Below are 15,255 nucleotides of genomic sequence, written 5' to 3'. Positions count from 1 at the left end.
GTATAAGTGAACTGTATCTTCGGCCCTCTTTTTACTTTTTTATTTCAAAGCAAACTTTTTTTATATATATTTTGTTCATTTTTTATTTATTTATTTGAGAGCGACAGACAGAGAGAAAGACAGATATAGGGAGAGAGAGAGAATGGGCGTGCCAGGGCTTCCAGCCACTGCAAACGAACTCCAGACGCGTGCGCCCCCTTGTGCATCTGGCTAACGTGGGACCTGGGGAACCGAGCCTCAAACCGGGGTCCTTAGGCTTCACAGGCAAGCGCTTAACCACTAAGCCATCTCTCCAGCCCTCAAAGCAAACTTTTTAAGTTGTCCAATCTGGCTCTGTACTCTGTAGCTCAGGAAGACCTTGAATGTTTTAATCCTCCTGTGTCAGCCTCCTAGGTAGCTATGATTCCAGGCCTTTATCACCTAGCATAGACTTCAGTTTTGTTTTTTTTTTTTAATTAATTTATTTATTTATTTGAGAGCGACAGACACAGAGAGAAAGACAGGTAGAGGGAGAGAGAGAGAATGGGCGCGCCAGGGCTTCCAGCCTCTGCAAACGAACTCCAGATGCGTGCGCCCCCTTGTGCATCTGGCTAACGTGGGACCTGGGGAACCAAGCCTCGAACCAGGGTCCTTAGGTTTCACAGGCAAGCGCTTAACCGCTACGCCATCTCTCCAGCCCAGACTTCAGTTTTTAAATTAATTAATTTATGTTTGACAATTTTGGACATGTATTTAAATATTTTGATTACATTCATACCCTTTCTTTTCAAATAGTTTCCTTTCTACTTTAATGTCTTATTTCTTTTCTGTGTGACAGACTGAATTATTTTTTTTCTTTAATTTTGTAATCAGTGAATACAGTCAAGTTGGTACCAGTGTCAGCCTCCTCCCTATCCTCCCCTCTCCACAGGGACCCTGATTGTTGGGGTATATGGTCATGCATTGTGGGGTTAGCCTTTAGTTTTGGGTAGGAGGAATGTGCGTGTCATGACCCAACATGTGGCTCTAACATTCTTTCCATCCCCTCTTCCACAAATTTCCCTGAGCCATGTTGGGTTCATTTTAGGTCTGCTTATGTGTTGAGATCTTGGGTGCCTCTGGTGACACTGAATTTAATTTGGGTTTTGTGTGTGTGTGTGTTACTGATGTATGAGCAATTTTCCAGTGGCTACACCACTGCAGAAATGTCTTCTTCTCCTCAGCAACCATTAATTTTGCCAGGGAGAGGTAGAACCTCGTGTGCCCACCCCCCCAATCCATAACAGAGGGGCCCAAACTTGTGCCGGTCTTATGTATGTAACCACAACTGCTGTCAGTTCGTGAGTAGAACAGTCATATGATATCTGGAGGACAACACTCTACCCCTTCTTCTCTTTCTTACATATTTTTCTGCCCTCTCTTCCATAATATTCTCTGAGCTTTGAGGGAGGTGATATAGATATACCATTTGGGCTGAACATTCAGTAGTCACTTATCCTCAGTACTTTGAACACTTATGAGTCTTCAGTAACTGCTGCCCTCTGCAAAAAACCAAGCTTCTTTGACCAAAGCTTAAAACAGCACTAACCTAGAGTGTAAACATAAATATTTAGAAGGCAATTTGAAAGGCACAACATTTCTATTTAGCAAAACAATAGTATCTTCCCCCCTAGGGTCTATGTCCTCCCCAGTCACAGGCTTTAAACTGGGTTGATATGACCAGGCATGAATTCCCTCCTATGAAGTGGTCCTCAAATACAATTTAAAAAGTGGTCAATCACCCCTATAACAGTCTTACATGGCTGTGTAGCATGCAGTCTATAGTAGGGTAAGATTGTTGATGATTTCCCTTACCAGAAGCCTGTATAACACCTTTCAGTACAATGAAAGCCTTTAGGGAACACATTTAGCTTCTGAAAGCAGCATTATCCACCTGTGCAGGGTACACCGAGCCCTCAACTCTTTTGTTTCATATGATGGAACTGATAATGAACCTGAACAATTTCAAGTGATAAGTGACCTGGCTTAAAGCACTGTCAGCTTCTATCTGTAGTCATGGAATTTTTTTCTTTCTCTATTCTTCTATTTCTTTTCCACTCACCAATACTGATCATCATGATTATTTTAGGGAAAAAAAAAAACACGATGCTTACATCCACATGTCTTACACAGTGTTAATCAGGCATAAGTGTCCAGAGAGTGGTTCTGCTGCCTGTGATAGCAATCACCATTACTCAGAACTCTTGACAGTCTCCAAGTTTCCAACTCAGCATGAAATCTTTCAACTTTCTCAACACAACATTTTAATGACTACCTCTTCCCTACACTGTTCTTTGAAGAACAGGTCAGAAAAATGTATGAGACCAAGTGTGTTCTAATTGAGTTATCAGAATTCACAGAAGTTCCAAGTAGCAAGGAAGTCTTTGTTTGCTGTCTTTTGATGTCTAGTCACTTTCCCCTAACTTAGTACCTTTAGATACAACTTCATACATGTTTTTTAGAAAGAAAGGAAATCTCCCTTCTTTATTATGGAAGAGTTAAAGAGTCCTGTTACTTCTATTGCCGTAGTTATTTTCCAGAATTAAACAATTATTTTGCATCTATGTCTATAGTGATGAAGATCAGATTAACCTGAAATAGCCTTAACTCTGTAGTAACTGACCCTCATTCTGCTCCATCAACACTCATTAGATTTAAAGATGAGGTGTGTGCTTCTGTGAGAAACAAAACCTCCCTGGAAAGATATAGAAGGAACATATGAGCTTTGGCACAGGCTGAGCACCTAGCTATACAACATACAGGCTGATGAAAAGAAGGCAACACTAGCCAGGAGTTGTGGCACATGCCTTTAATCTCAGCAATTGTGAGGCAGAGGTAGGAAGATCGCTGAGTTCAAGGCCAGCCTGGGACTAAAGAGTGAATTCCAGGTCAGCTTGGGCTAGAGTGAAATACTGCATCAAGAAAAACAAAAACATAAAAAAATAAACAAGTAAATAAAAGTAACATTTCAACCATACTGGGTAATAGGGTAATAAATTTGATTGAAAAAGTGGCATGATCCTAGATATTCAAGTTTGGACCAATGTCATATGAATAAACAAACTAACAAATTAGAAATAGAAGAGAATTGTTCTCCCACTCTGCTACCCCCATCCATAGCTTCAAGCTTCTATTCACAGCTATGTGTATTATGTGAGTGACAGAAAAAGAGTAACAAGAAAGTTCAGGCATGGATATAAAAATAAACTTAGTATCCACACTGAATAAAACCTGTTAGTATAAGAGGCATCAGAGAGGAAAATCAATAGTCAAAATGGAAGTCTCATCTATCAACACTATCATTAAACAAGATAGATGCTTAAAATCTTTGATTAATGTAACTAATCCTTCCTTTCTTCCTTCCTCCCTACCTCCCTTCCTGTATTCTTTTCTTCTTCCTTCTAATTTTTCTCTATAGTTCTGGATGAGGAGAGCAGACAGACAATATCAGTCAAGAACTTTATGTCATCTTTCTTCCTGGGAGATGATGACTCAGAGGATTTTGACCAGGCGAGCCCAAGACATCGTAAGGATCTTTTGTTCATTCTTTTATTCTAGCCTTCACCACTATCATCCAGTCCCAAGAGACTAAATATATTTTCACCCTTTAGATATAATCCATTTTGTAACAAATACTCACTTCTATTTTCCGCAAATTTCATACTATAAAATGTCCTATCAATGTCCATAGCAATGACCCCATTATTAGACATTTTGAAAACTTGGGCCTGATGATAAACCAAGATTTAAATTTATTTTTAATGCCAGCAAGTAAACAGCCCAGCTTGACCATTCTCTCAGTGAAAGTCCTTATTTATTCTTGGATTCTCTTAAGAATCTAAGCAGTCCTCTTTGGAGTAAAAATCCTGAATATTATTTACATGGAAGTTACTGGGCTAGACTTTCTGCAATAGAGAAACCAGACCATGGTCAAGTAAATTTAGGAAGAGAAGCATTTTAAGTTTACATAAGCCTCTAAAGTGTTATCTTTTGTGACTAGGTTCTCATTGTGGCACTTGGTCTTCTATGCCTTCTCTCAAAAGTGAAGACTTAGATAATCTTGACTTGAAACACTTATACTTTACGCCTGAAGCAATGTAAGTATTCAAGCCCTTTACCTTTTAATGTTTTTGCCTTTCTTGTTAATAGTACAAGGTTCACTGTATCTAGAATCAAATTCTAACTCTACTTACTAGTTGTTTGACCTTTAAAGTGATGTAACTAATAAGAGTTCCATTTTCTTCACATGCAGTGAGATAGTTATAGACCTTTACAAACAGATTTCTTATATTATTGAATTTCTATATGAAAAATATTTATTGCTGGAGAGATGGCCCAAGAATTAAAGCACATGGCTGCAAAGCCAAAGGACACAGGTTCAATTTCCCAGCACCCACATAGAGCCAGATGCACAAGATTGTGCATATGTCTGGAGTTCATTTGCAGTAGCTAGAGATCCTGGAGTGTACATTTTCTCTCTCTCTCTCTCTCTCTCTCTCTCTCTCATAAATATTTTAAATAATTTTTAAGAAATAATATTGGCCAGTGCTTGGAACTCAGAGTTAAGTGTTGTATGTATTAGCAGTTGCTCTCATTATTAAAAATAATTAATATTGCCAGGTGTAGTGGTGCACATCTTTAATCCCAGCACATGGGAAGCAGAGCTAGGAGGATCCCTGTGAGATTGAGGCTACCCTGAGACTACATAGTGAATTCTATGTCAGCCTGGACTAGAGTGAAACCCTACCTTGAAAAAAAAAATAATAATAGCTGTTTTATCAGAGGACTTTTTCCCACTGGTGCTTTTAACTGTAAATAATTGAAGATACTAAAAATAAGATAAAACAACAACAACAAAAAACCATAATGGTAATTTAAGAAACTGTGTACCAAATCTAAGGGCATCAATATTACTAGTCCTACTTTTGAAAAATATTCCCAGCAGCGAAGTTTTGCACATTCAATCATTTTCAATTCTGTTAAGATCTGTTTGGACATTAGTTAGAGAAACCCTAATTTCTTGACTGTGATCAAGGGGGGCAAAGCTAATGCCACTTTAGTAATTGAAATTACTTATGAAGGGCTGGAGAGATGGCTTAGCAGTTAAGGTGCTTGCCTGCCTAGCCAAAGGACCCATACTCGATTCCCCAGGACCCACGTAAGCCAGGTGCATAAGGTGGTGCATGCGTCTGGAGTTCACAGTGTCTGAGGCTGTTGCATGCGTTCTCTCTCTCTCTCTCTCTCTCTCTCTCTGTGTGTGTTTCTCTAATACATAAATATTTTTTAAATATTTGTGATTAAATAGCCAAACTGTACCTCTTTTTAGTTTCTCAAAAAGGACACAAGTTACAGTTAATATTTCTTAAGCAATTTGTCTAAGAAAAAATTCTTACTCATATCTTTAACTACCACACTCCTCCACTTCACGATTGGCCTGAATTTATGTTTAAGGCCTCATGGATCTACCTGATAAATTTTGATCAACAGTTTCACAACCAGCTTTCTAAGGGGAGGCTGATTTATTCTTGGTGTAAAACCTCTATCACCATAACTTATTTCAAGTTACCAACCTTTGAAGGTAAAGTTGGGAACAGATACACATAGTTTACATGGGCTGGTATTATCTATAAACACCACTAATTATGATGTTGACATCTCAGATGGATGCAAGAGACTAAAATAAAAATCTGCTAGTATAGTTGTGTATATATCTTCCCTGTTATATCAGTCTTTGCTCTCAAATATGAATTGTGTGGTCCTTTTCTCTTCTGATGGGAAAGTACTATACAGGAACTAGATATCACTGAGAATAATAATGAAAACTAAACTCTCAACATTCATTTGTATCTAGGATAATAAAACATTTTTTCTGGGAATGACCCATGACTATTTCACTCTATTGTATATGAAAATATATATAAACTATTCATATTGGAGTCCTACAAAGATAACTGAAATCATAAATTTGTTTCTTTACTATGAGTCCCAATTCCACTGAAGCTTCTAAATTGATTAGACACCTCTTTGAGCTAACAAGTTGGATTTTTAGCAAGTAAAGACATCTGTATTTACCTTTCAAGAACTATGTGGCATATATACCCAGTGGGTAGGCCTTCCATTGGTGATTTTCATTGTGAAGATGAAGTTTTCAGCCAAGTGGCAGTAGTACTTCTTTCCTTCATTAGTGTCTATCCTACTCCCTGGTTAATTTCAGATGCTTCAAAGAAAAATGTGTTATGAACAACTACTTTGGAATTGGGCTAGATGCTAAAATTTCTCTGGACTTCAACACTAGAAGAGAAGAACACCCAGGACAATACAAGTAAGGGAAATAAGCTCCTCTCTCTACATTAATAAATACAATCACAATAGACATATTGTTTCTATATTCCTTATCTCTTACACAGCAACAGAAGAGGTCCTTCTTAAGTTAAATGCATTGGCCCCAAAACTTGCACAATGGTTGCCCCAAATGTTGAGCTGGTTTAAGATGACTGCTCTGACATTTGAACATGGAGTTCCTTTTCTTGTTTAGTGCTATGGGTTGTTGTGTACACATAGCTACCTGTATTGCTCTTATTAATAACAGACTGAACTGAACTCTTTTATGTCCTAGTAGTGGCTCCAAGTTCTGTTTCTGTTTGGCAAAGCTACAAAGTTTTAAAGATCTGGCTACTGTTTCTTCTTCATTTTCTTAATCTGTATTCTCTGGACACATTGATTTTATTGGCTCAGTTGGCACCTTCTGATACTTTTGTCCTATAGATATATCCTAAGACAGCCTCAGAGTTCTTGTAAATTGAAATTACAATTAAAAAGAAGCACCCCACCCTGTCACTACCCCTGGAAGATAGGTTTCAGAACAGGCCTCAGATAAGAAACAATGTATCAGATGTGTAATTTTAAAAACTTATTATCAATTTACTAATGTCTTTTCATATTATTAGTGGTCTCCTTCTAAAAATATATTATTTACTTATTTGCAAAGAGAAAGAATGAGAATGAGTATGCTAGGATCTAGTTCCACTACAAAGAACTTCCACACCTATGCATCTTGATGGATGTTACATGGGTACTTGGAAATTGAACCCAGGTCATTAGGCTTTGCAAACAAGTGCATTTAATCACTGACCCATCTCCCCAACCCTACAGGTATCTTTTTTTGAGCATAAAAGTTCTGAAGTTTTGTGATGTCCAGAATTTTTTTTTTAAGTTTTAGTTTTTGGTGCCATATCTAAAAAATTCTTACCTAACCTAAGGTCTTAAAATTTTTTCTCCTATCTTTACTTCCAAAATTTTTTATTTTTTTTGGCTCTTACATTTAAGTCTACCTATGATGTAGCTGGAATTAGCATTTGCATGTAGCATGAATTAATGGCCTAAATAATCTTATTGCATGAAGATATCTTGATTATCTCAGTACCACATTGAAGGTTCCTGGGTCCTCCCTCTGGGGCTGTCCGCAGTACCCCAAAGTTGCCCAGGCAACCGTGGTGGTGAGCATGTGAAAGAGAAGACGTTCAGGAGACAGTTTCTGTGAACAGCTCTTGGTTTATTGTTAGGCAAATGGGTTTATAAGAAGTTAAGGGTGGGAAGAGGGTCCAAAGGGGATTGGATGTACAAGGTTGCTTGCTGGTGCCTGATTAGCATATGAGGACATATATTCCAGCACATAGCCAATGGCAGGGGGATGGGCTGTGCAAAGTTGCTGGCTAATACCATATAAGGATTCTCCTAGGCAACTGGCTAAAGACCACAGGGTTATGGGCAAAGCCTAAGTCTTATCCGAATGTCCAGGTATCCCATGCTTGGAGTGGGAGTGGCCTTACTTCCTGTCGACCTTGGGGTCCGAGATTTTGTCCCAGGGTCTAGGCTCACTGAGACACCCAAGAATGGGGAGAGGATCCTGGCTCACTACAAACCCCGAGAATGGGGGTAGGAGCTCCCCTGTCAGTCTGGTCCCTGAGATATGACTGATGGTTCAGGTTGCTTTGACCCCTCCATAGCCTAAGGCCTTTGTGTCAGACAGCTTAGGTTTGCTTTAACCCAGAGCCCTGCCTATTTCCAACACTGTATCTTTAAAAACATATCCTTTTCCCTATGAATTGCATTGGCTTCTTGTCAATACTCAGTTGACCATAAATGTAAAGGGTTATTTCTGGACTCTTGTGATCAAGTGACCTATTTATCCTATGCAAGTAACACACTGGTTTGTAACTTTCTTGTGCTGTAATTTTTGAAATTGAAAGTCTTCCAACTTTATACTATTTTTCAGAATTATTTTGCTATGCATTTTCCATTTCTACACAATTAAACCAATGAGCGGTAAAGCCAGCATAGTTTAAATGGGATAAACATTATTAATTTAGGGAGAACTTGATGTATATAACCCCTCTTTTAGCCAAATAGTAGTGAGAGCTTGACACTGGAGTGCATAATCTTTGTCTCCATAAGATTCTGATATGGTTCCCAATTCCAGATATAGGTTCCTTTATACTGAGTGGATCTCTTAGCCAATCAGAAAGCTATTGGTTACCCACCAAGGCTGTGTGCCACTATTGCACTGGCATGTACATAGTGTCAGGGTATTTGCTTCTGAATAGCTTAGGCCTCCTGTTGCTCAGACCACTATTGGCCACTTTCCCCCAGTAGCTCATGTAGCACTTTCCAGCACTAGATGGGCTGTCTAAGGACTGGCTTTCTTCCAAATTCCAGCCAGGTGTCTCTATGCTCTGTGTTGGCAGCATATAAGCCTCGCTTTTTGTAAATGAGGAAACTGAAGTACTCAGAAAATTTTTAGTTTCAGAGGTCAAATAATTTTGTACTAGCTTTCTTACATGTTAAAATTCATTCTGTGGTGGTTCATTTCTGCGACTTTAAAAACTAAACAAATGTTACCCAGGCTTTCTGAGGTATGTGACCTCTCTGCCATTTTGTTTGATCAAAGGTCCTATAGTTAGCAAAAAAAAAAAAAAAAAAGCCCTGTTTTTCCTAACTCCACCCAAGTTTCCTGTTATTCTTTCTCCTGTCTCATATTTCTCCACTGACTATTCCTCTAAAATTTCCTTACTAAGCTGAGCCCTTCTCTATGACATTAAATTAAGTATTTAACATACAAGTCTAGTATCAGGAAAATAATTCCTCTTCATCAGAAAAGTCACTGCTTCAAGGGGCTAGAGAGATGGCTTAACGGTTAAGCACTTGCCTGTGAAGCCTAAGGACCCTGGTTCAAGGCTCGATTCCCCAGGGACCACGTTAGCCAGATGCACAAGGCTGGAGTTCATTTGCAGTGGCTGAAGACCTGGTGCACCCATTCTTTCTCTCTTTCTGCCTATTTCTCTGTCTGTTGCTCTCAAATAAATCAATTTTTAAAAATAATTTTTTTAAAGTCACTTCCTCAAGCCTTGTGTAGTGATGCATGCCTTAATCCCAGCACTTGGGAGGCTGAGGTAGGAGAATCACTGTGAGTTCAAGGCCAGTCTGAGACTACAAAATGAATTCCAGGTCAGCCTGGGCTAGAGCAAAACCCAACTCAAAAGAAAAATGTCACTTCTTCATAATGTTACAGAGTCAAATGTTTCAAATAAAATTGCCAAGTTAACTGGTGTTTATCAGCAAGCTATGGTCGCATCTTTTAAAAGCATAGCTTTCTGAAGATAGCTTATTTGTTCCAAATCAAGATACCTATTTTCAGCAAAGAAAGTGAAAACTTTACCCATCAGTCAGATGTTGTGCCTTCAAAGGAGCCCTTGAACTCAGCTATGCTAGTATTTGCATGAGATTAGCAGGTAGGCTATTCCAGCAGCTCTCCTATGTCTAGCTACCATCTAAAATAACTTATATCATTAAGAAGGCACTTGGGAAATAAGATGGTTTCATTTCCTGTCATTCACTGCCCATTATCTTTGTTATTCACCTTCTGACTATCTTTTTCTACTCTTGTCTCCCTATAGTAGCCGCCTTAAGAACAAAATATGGTATGGCCTACTGGGAAGTAAGGAACTTTTGCAGCGTTCATACAGGAAACTGGAAGAACGAGTGCATCTGGAGGTTAGTAGAAAAGTGCATAGAAAAAGGAAATTTCATAATTTTCCCTCTAACTTTGGTTCTTCCCAAACTTTAACTACATGATTCTTACTGCTAATGGGAGGAAGGCACAAGGATGTATTTCCATTTATGAATAAGAAAATGTTTTTTTATGAAGAGAAGCCTGAGCCCAGTCCATCTTTGTCAATGTCCCTTCACATTGGTATCTGAAAAAACAGCCAATGAGAGCTACTTTTTTTTCAGTGTGATGGAGAAGTCATCTCCTTGCCAAACCTGCAAGGCATTGTAGTACTCAACATTACCAGCTATGCCGGAGGTGTAAATTTCTGGGGAAGCAATACAGCGACCACAGTGAGTATGAAACAAGGAATAAGATGGGAGTGAGGCATGACTGTCAGGATATTTTGGAGAGTTGAGCCAACTAGAGTGGGGAAGTAGATGCTGGGGAAAGGTAAGATGGGCTGGGAATTTTTACTAACTGAAAAACAGATAGTAAAAAAAAAAAGGGGGGGGAGAGGAAAGATTTTAAGACTAATTGATACATTCATGACCCCACAGGGAACACCAGTAACCCCATTTAGGAGGACCCTCCATGGATGGTTTGGAAGGGGCAAGAGAGAGGATATAAGTGTATAACCTATATAACCAAATGGGAATATGACCAGTACCCAAGAGAGTCATACAATAGATTTATTTTTTTTAAGAAAATTATCGCATGGGCTGGAGAGATGGTTTAGCAGTTAAGCACTTGCCTGTGAAGCCTAAGAACCCAGATTTGAGGCTCAACTCCCCAAGACCCACGTTAGCCAGATGCACAAGGGGGCGCACGTGTCTGGAGTTCGTTTGCAGTGGCTGGAGTCCCTGGCATGCCCAGTCTCTCTGTGTGTCTCTCTGCCTCGTTCTCGCTCTGTCTGTTGCTCTCAAATTAATTAATTAAAAAATAAAAGAAGAAAATTATTCCAGAGCACAAGGCCAACTCTTAGGTGATACCTGGCCTTGGAATTTTTCACAGATCCTCAAAAGGTTACCCAGACTTTGTTCTTTTCCTTTAAGTACAAGTAAGAAGGCCATGGGGTCAATAAAATTATCTTTGTGGGTTCATAGACCTGCATTAGACAAGAAAGAAACTGTCTGGGTTGTAATCTCAAATGGGACTAAAAGTTGTAGTGATCTCAGTTTCCTTTTCCCAGATTGGCTTCTTTGCCTCATCTTCAATGCAGTTTTCCTACTTCATGGACTAGAAAAATGGAATCCTTAAAGTACATTTGTTTGTTGTAGACAATGTATAGTTTTTCTCAGGAATGGGAAAACCTGAAATGGTTCTTATTCCTTAGAAATATGAGGCTCCTGCAATTGATGATGGGAAGCTGGAAGTAGTGGCAATCTTTGGTTCTGTGCAGATGGCCATGTCTCGTATTGTCAACCTTCATCATCATCGCATTGCTCAGGTAGGCAGGGGTTAGATAGATACCAGAAAATTGCTAAGCTTACTGGCTACAACCCAAGATGTGGAGGTATCCTAGGAATTACCCTGGGTATAAGATTTCTGGGATACACTCAAAATTCCTCCAAGCAGAAATTTAGAGACTGCAAAGAGTTTACCACTAAAGTAGTCTTAATACCACATCTGCCAAGGGTCAGATAACATGGTGGAAGAGGAAGTAGAAAGATTATAAGACTGATTAATGCATTTATGACTCCACAGGGAACACCAATAACCCCATGTAGGAGGACCCTCCATGGATTGAAAGAGAGAGAGAAGATTTTATATATATATATATATATATATATATATATATATATATATATATATATATATATATATATATAAATATATATATATTATATATATATCCTGATGGGAATATGACCAGCACCTGATAGAGTCATACAATAAATTCATAATCATAAAAATGTCCAGGATTAAGGGAGATTATCTGGAGGCATCAATGTATTTGTTGAGGTTGAAAACAGAGATAGCAGAGAACATAGAAGCAAAAATCTCATAAGAAATAGGTGTTTAAAGTCTGCATGGGGATGACCTGCATCCCTAATGAGGACAGACCTTTGGGGAGGGGGTAGGGATGAGGGTAAGGATGGTAGCAACACGTGCTGTTTACATACTGAGTATGTTCATAACTAATAAAAAAAGAAATAGGTGTTTCTCCCTGGGCTACTCTGAATTGAAGCTACAATGGCAAAGATATGGATCAAACTGTGACAGTGAGGTTATCATATTGGTCTACAGTTGGTGTATCATTTTTCTCCTCTACTCTCTTTTCTGCCAGTGCCAGGAAGTGATGATAACCATTGATGGTGAAGAAGGTATCCCAGTGCAGGTGGATGGGGAGGCCTGGGTTCAAAGGCCAGGCCTTATCAAGATTAGATACAAGAATGGTGCTCAGATGCTAATGAGAGATCGGGTAAGAGGAGAAAAGCTCAATTTGTGCTTTTACCCTGCTTCATTCATATCTATCACATGAATACTGACCATTTCTATTTAATCAGAATTCTTCAGAAAGTGGAATAACCTGGTTGGTAATAAATGCATACCCCTAAGTTTCACACTACCCATTGCATAAAGTAGAGATAGGTGGCTCTCAGAAGCTTGCCTTTGCTCTTCTAAGCTCATCAAGATTTTCGTATATATACTGATATTTTCAAACTACTATCCAAGAGACAAGCATCTCCCTCTATGGTTTTAGACAAGGTTGTCCTCTACCCTCCAGTGTAGAAAAAGCTAAAACCTTAGGTAGGAATGGAGAAATTTATCAACAACAGTTTCTGCATAGAATGTGGCCTTTAGGCTCCTGTATGTAATCTTACTTAACATACTATATTTACATATGTCACCCACTTCAGCTAAATGTAACACTACAAACGAGTCACTCTTTACTAGTTAGCTATGCTTATAAGCTATGTTCTGAACTCTGAACAGTCCATAGAAATAGCAATAAGAGAAGAGGGGATTTTCAGCTGATCAACCTCCCACCTTGTGCTAGGCCTCACATGGGTTCTCTCAACCATCCTATGGGTGTGTGTGTGTGTGTGTATAAAATGACAAAAGCCCAATTTAAAAATAAACCACATGTCTGTCTCTCAACTGTTATTGCATAGATTTGGAAAAAGGGGGAACATGAAAGGTCATCATATCTCATATCTGAGCTTTTGGAAGTTTGGTATCTTTCTGATTAAGATAGGTATCCTATGCCCTAATATACTAACAATAACAAATACTAAATCACCTCATACAGAAAATATACTGGATAAAAAGATAGAGATGTATAGATTGCTTCATAGGGAAATAGATGGGGAAGCCCTCATCCCCCTTTAGCCATTATATCCCATGTTACACCCAAAATGTCACACTCACAAACAGATTTGTCTCATGTGCACTTATCTGTAGCAGTTATTAGGATCTGACATAGTATTCATCTTCAGGACTTTGAGAACTCAATGAAAATGTGGCAATGTAAGCATAATGAAATTCAAGCTGCCCTTCAACCCCAACTGGACTCCCAGGAATCACAAGATAGCCTCTCTGACAAGGAGTTTGTCCAGATGCAGCACTTAGCTCGGCTTGCAGAAAACCTCATTAGCAGGTAAGTGGACTGGGCTGGATATAGGGCCAAGAGACCAAAGAAGACATTGAAAGAGACAATCATTATAATCATTGATTACTAGGAAGCTCAGCTTCAGAAATGCATCTTACCTAGTGCTCTGAAGATTAGGGCAATGACCATCCATACAATTAATATTCTTTGTATTTGGCAATAGACCAGCTTGTACATTTCCTATGAGTCCCAGAGATGAATTTTGATCTCCCCCTGCTTCTTCAGACCCAATAGGAATAATACTGAGTATCCTTGCCCTTTAAGTGTCTAAAAGATCATGGAGTTTCTGGAAGAGTCATCTATACTCTTTTATTTTATCCTCCCATTCTATTGAAGTTTCCAGTATCTAAATTAATGTGAAATTAAGATGGACAAAAGTGAATACGTTTTCCAGCATCAGAGCAAAATTAATACAAGAGTAGTAATTTCAAATCTAGTACCCAGTACTTTCATTTCTGCCATCATATCCCACACCAGAAATCTATGGCATCCAACTTATCTATCTGTCCTTTCTTTATTACAGACTCCATGACCTGAGCAAGGTCCACCAGCATGTGTCTGTCCTCATGGATTCTGTGAATGCTAGTGCTAATATCCTGAATGACATGTTTTATGGCCAAGACAGTGGCAATGAGGCAGGCGCTGCTTCCTGTACTCTCATTGAGGTAAGGGGAGGGAAAATGAAGGAAAGTAGTCAAGCTACATAGGAAGAGGGTAAAAGATAAGGAAATGGACACAGAAACTGGGCAGATGATATAGCAGGATAAAAAAGAATAGATAGAGTAGATAAGAATGCACATGTATCCCTTGAATTATTATAAGGTCAATGTGGTAACTGAGGATATTCCACAATATATTTCATTTTGAGAACTAGCCTCTTTCCTGATAGCTACTCACCATACCAATCTCTGGAAGTAAAGACCAATAAATGGAAAGAAATGTGGTCTTGGACCATCCTCATCCCGAGGGGGGGGAGAACCTTTATTATCATATAAGGTGGCACCTACCATTGGAATTAGAGTTCTAAGATGATTTGATTTACCTCTTAATCAAAAGAGTTAAGTCAGACACTTAAAAATAAATATACTATCCCATGGCTATATACACAGCCAGAAGATACTTTTTTTTTTTTTTTTTTTTTTTTAAAGGTAGGGTCTCACTCTAGCTCAGGCTGACCTGGAATTCACTATATAGTCTCAGGGTGGCCTTCAACTCACAGTGATCCTCCTACCTCTGCCTCCCAAGTGCTGGAATTAAAGGTGTGCGCCACCAGGCCCAGAAGATACCTTTGTAAACTAACCTTAGGTCTGGGTGTGTAGATTAGTGGTAGAGTACTTATCTAGCATGCATGAGGCTTGGGGTTTTAGTCCCCAGCACTACATATGCATACACTAACATCAGTGATAGACAAAAATAAAATGGGGACAGTATATGTTAAAATGTTAGGTGACATCTTAGATGGAGTCCCAGAGCCTGAGTTTTAAGGTGAAAGATGGCTTTACCTATCTTCACCTGCAATGGGAAATAGTTTTAACCTAAAGACAACTCTCCTGAAATTTACACTCTGGCTAGCAAA

At 38.9% G+C, this 15,255-nt stretch overlaps 1 protein-coding gene across 1 annotated transcript in view; it reads left to right on the top strand.

The window, feature by feature from the left end:
- Dgkk (diacylglycerol kinase kappa) overlaps positions 1–15,255 on the top strand; it is a 156,305-nt gene that overhangs the window by 133,702 nt on the left and 7,348 nt on the right. The window contains exons 16-24 of the mRNA XM_045140776.1: positions 3,437–3,544; positions 4,019–4,115; positions 6,233–6,340; positions 9,972–10,068; positions 10,309–10,416; positions 11,400–11,513; positions 12,354–12,488; positions 13,507–13,667; positions 14,203–14,344. Coding sequence (XP_044996711.1) covers positions 3,437–3,544; positions 4,019–4,115; positions 6,233–6,340; positions 9,972–10,068; positions 10,309–10,416; positions 11,400–11,513; positions 12,354–12,488; positions 13,507–13,667; positions 14,203–14,344 — 1,070 coding nt within the window. The remainder of the gene's footprint in view (positions 1–3,436; positions 3,545–4,018; positions 4,116–6,232; positions 6,341–9,971; positions 10,069–10,308; positions 10,417–11,399; positions 11,514–12,353; positions 12,489–13,506; positions 13,668–14,202; positions 14,345–15,255) is intronic.

Source organism: Jaculus jaculus, chromosome X (genome assembly GCF_020740685.1).
Source record: "Jaculus jaculus isolate mJacJac1 chromosome X, mJacJac1.mat.Y.cur, whole genome shotgun sequence".
NCBI lineage: Eukaryota > Metazoa > Chordata > Mammalia > Rodentia > Dipodidae > Jaculus > Jaculus jaculus.
Note: the sequence above shows the minus strand (reverse complement) of the source record. Positions and strands in the feature narration are given on the sequence as shown.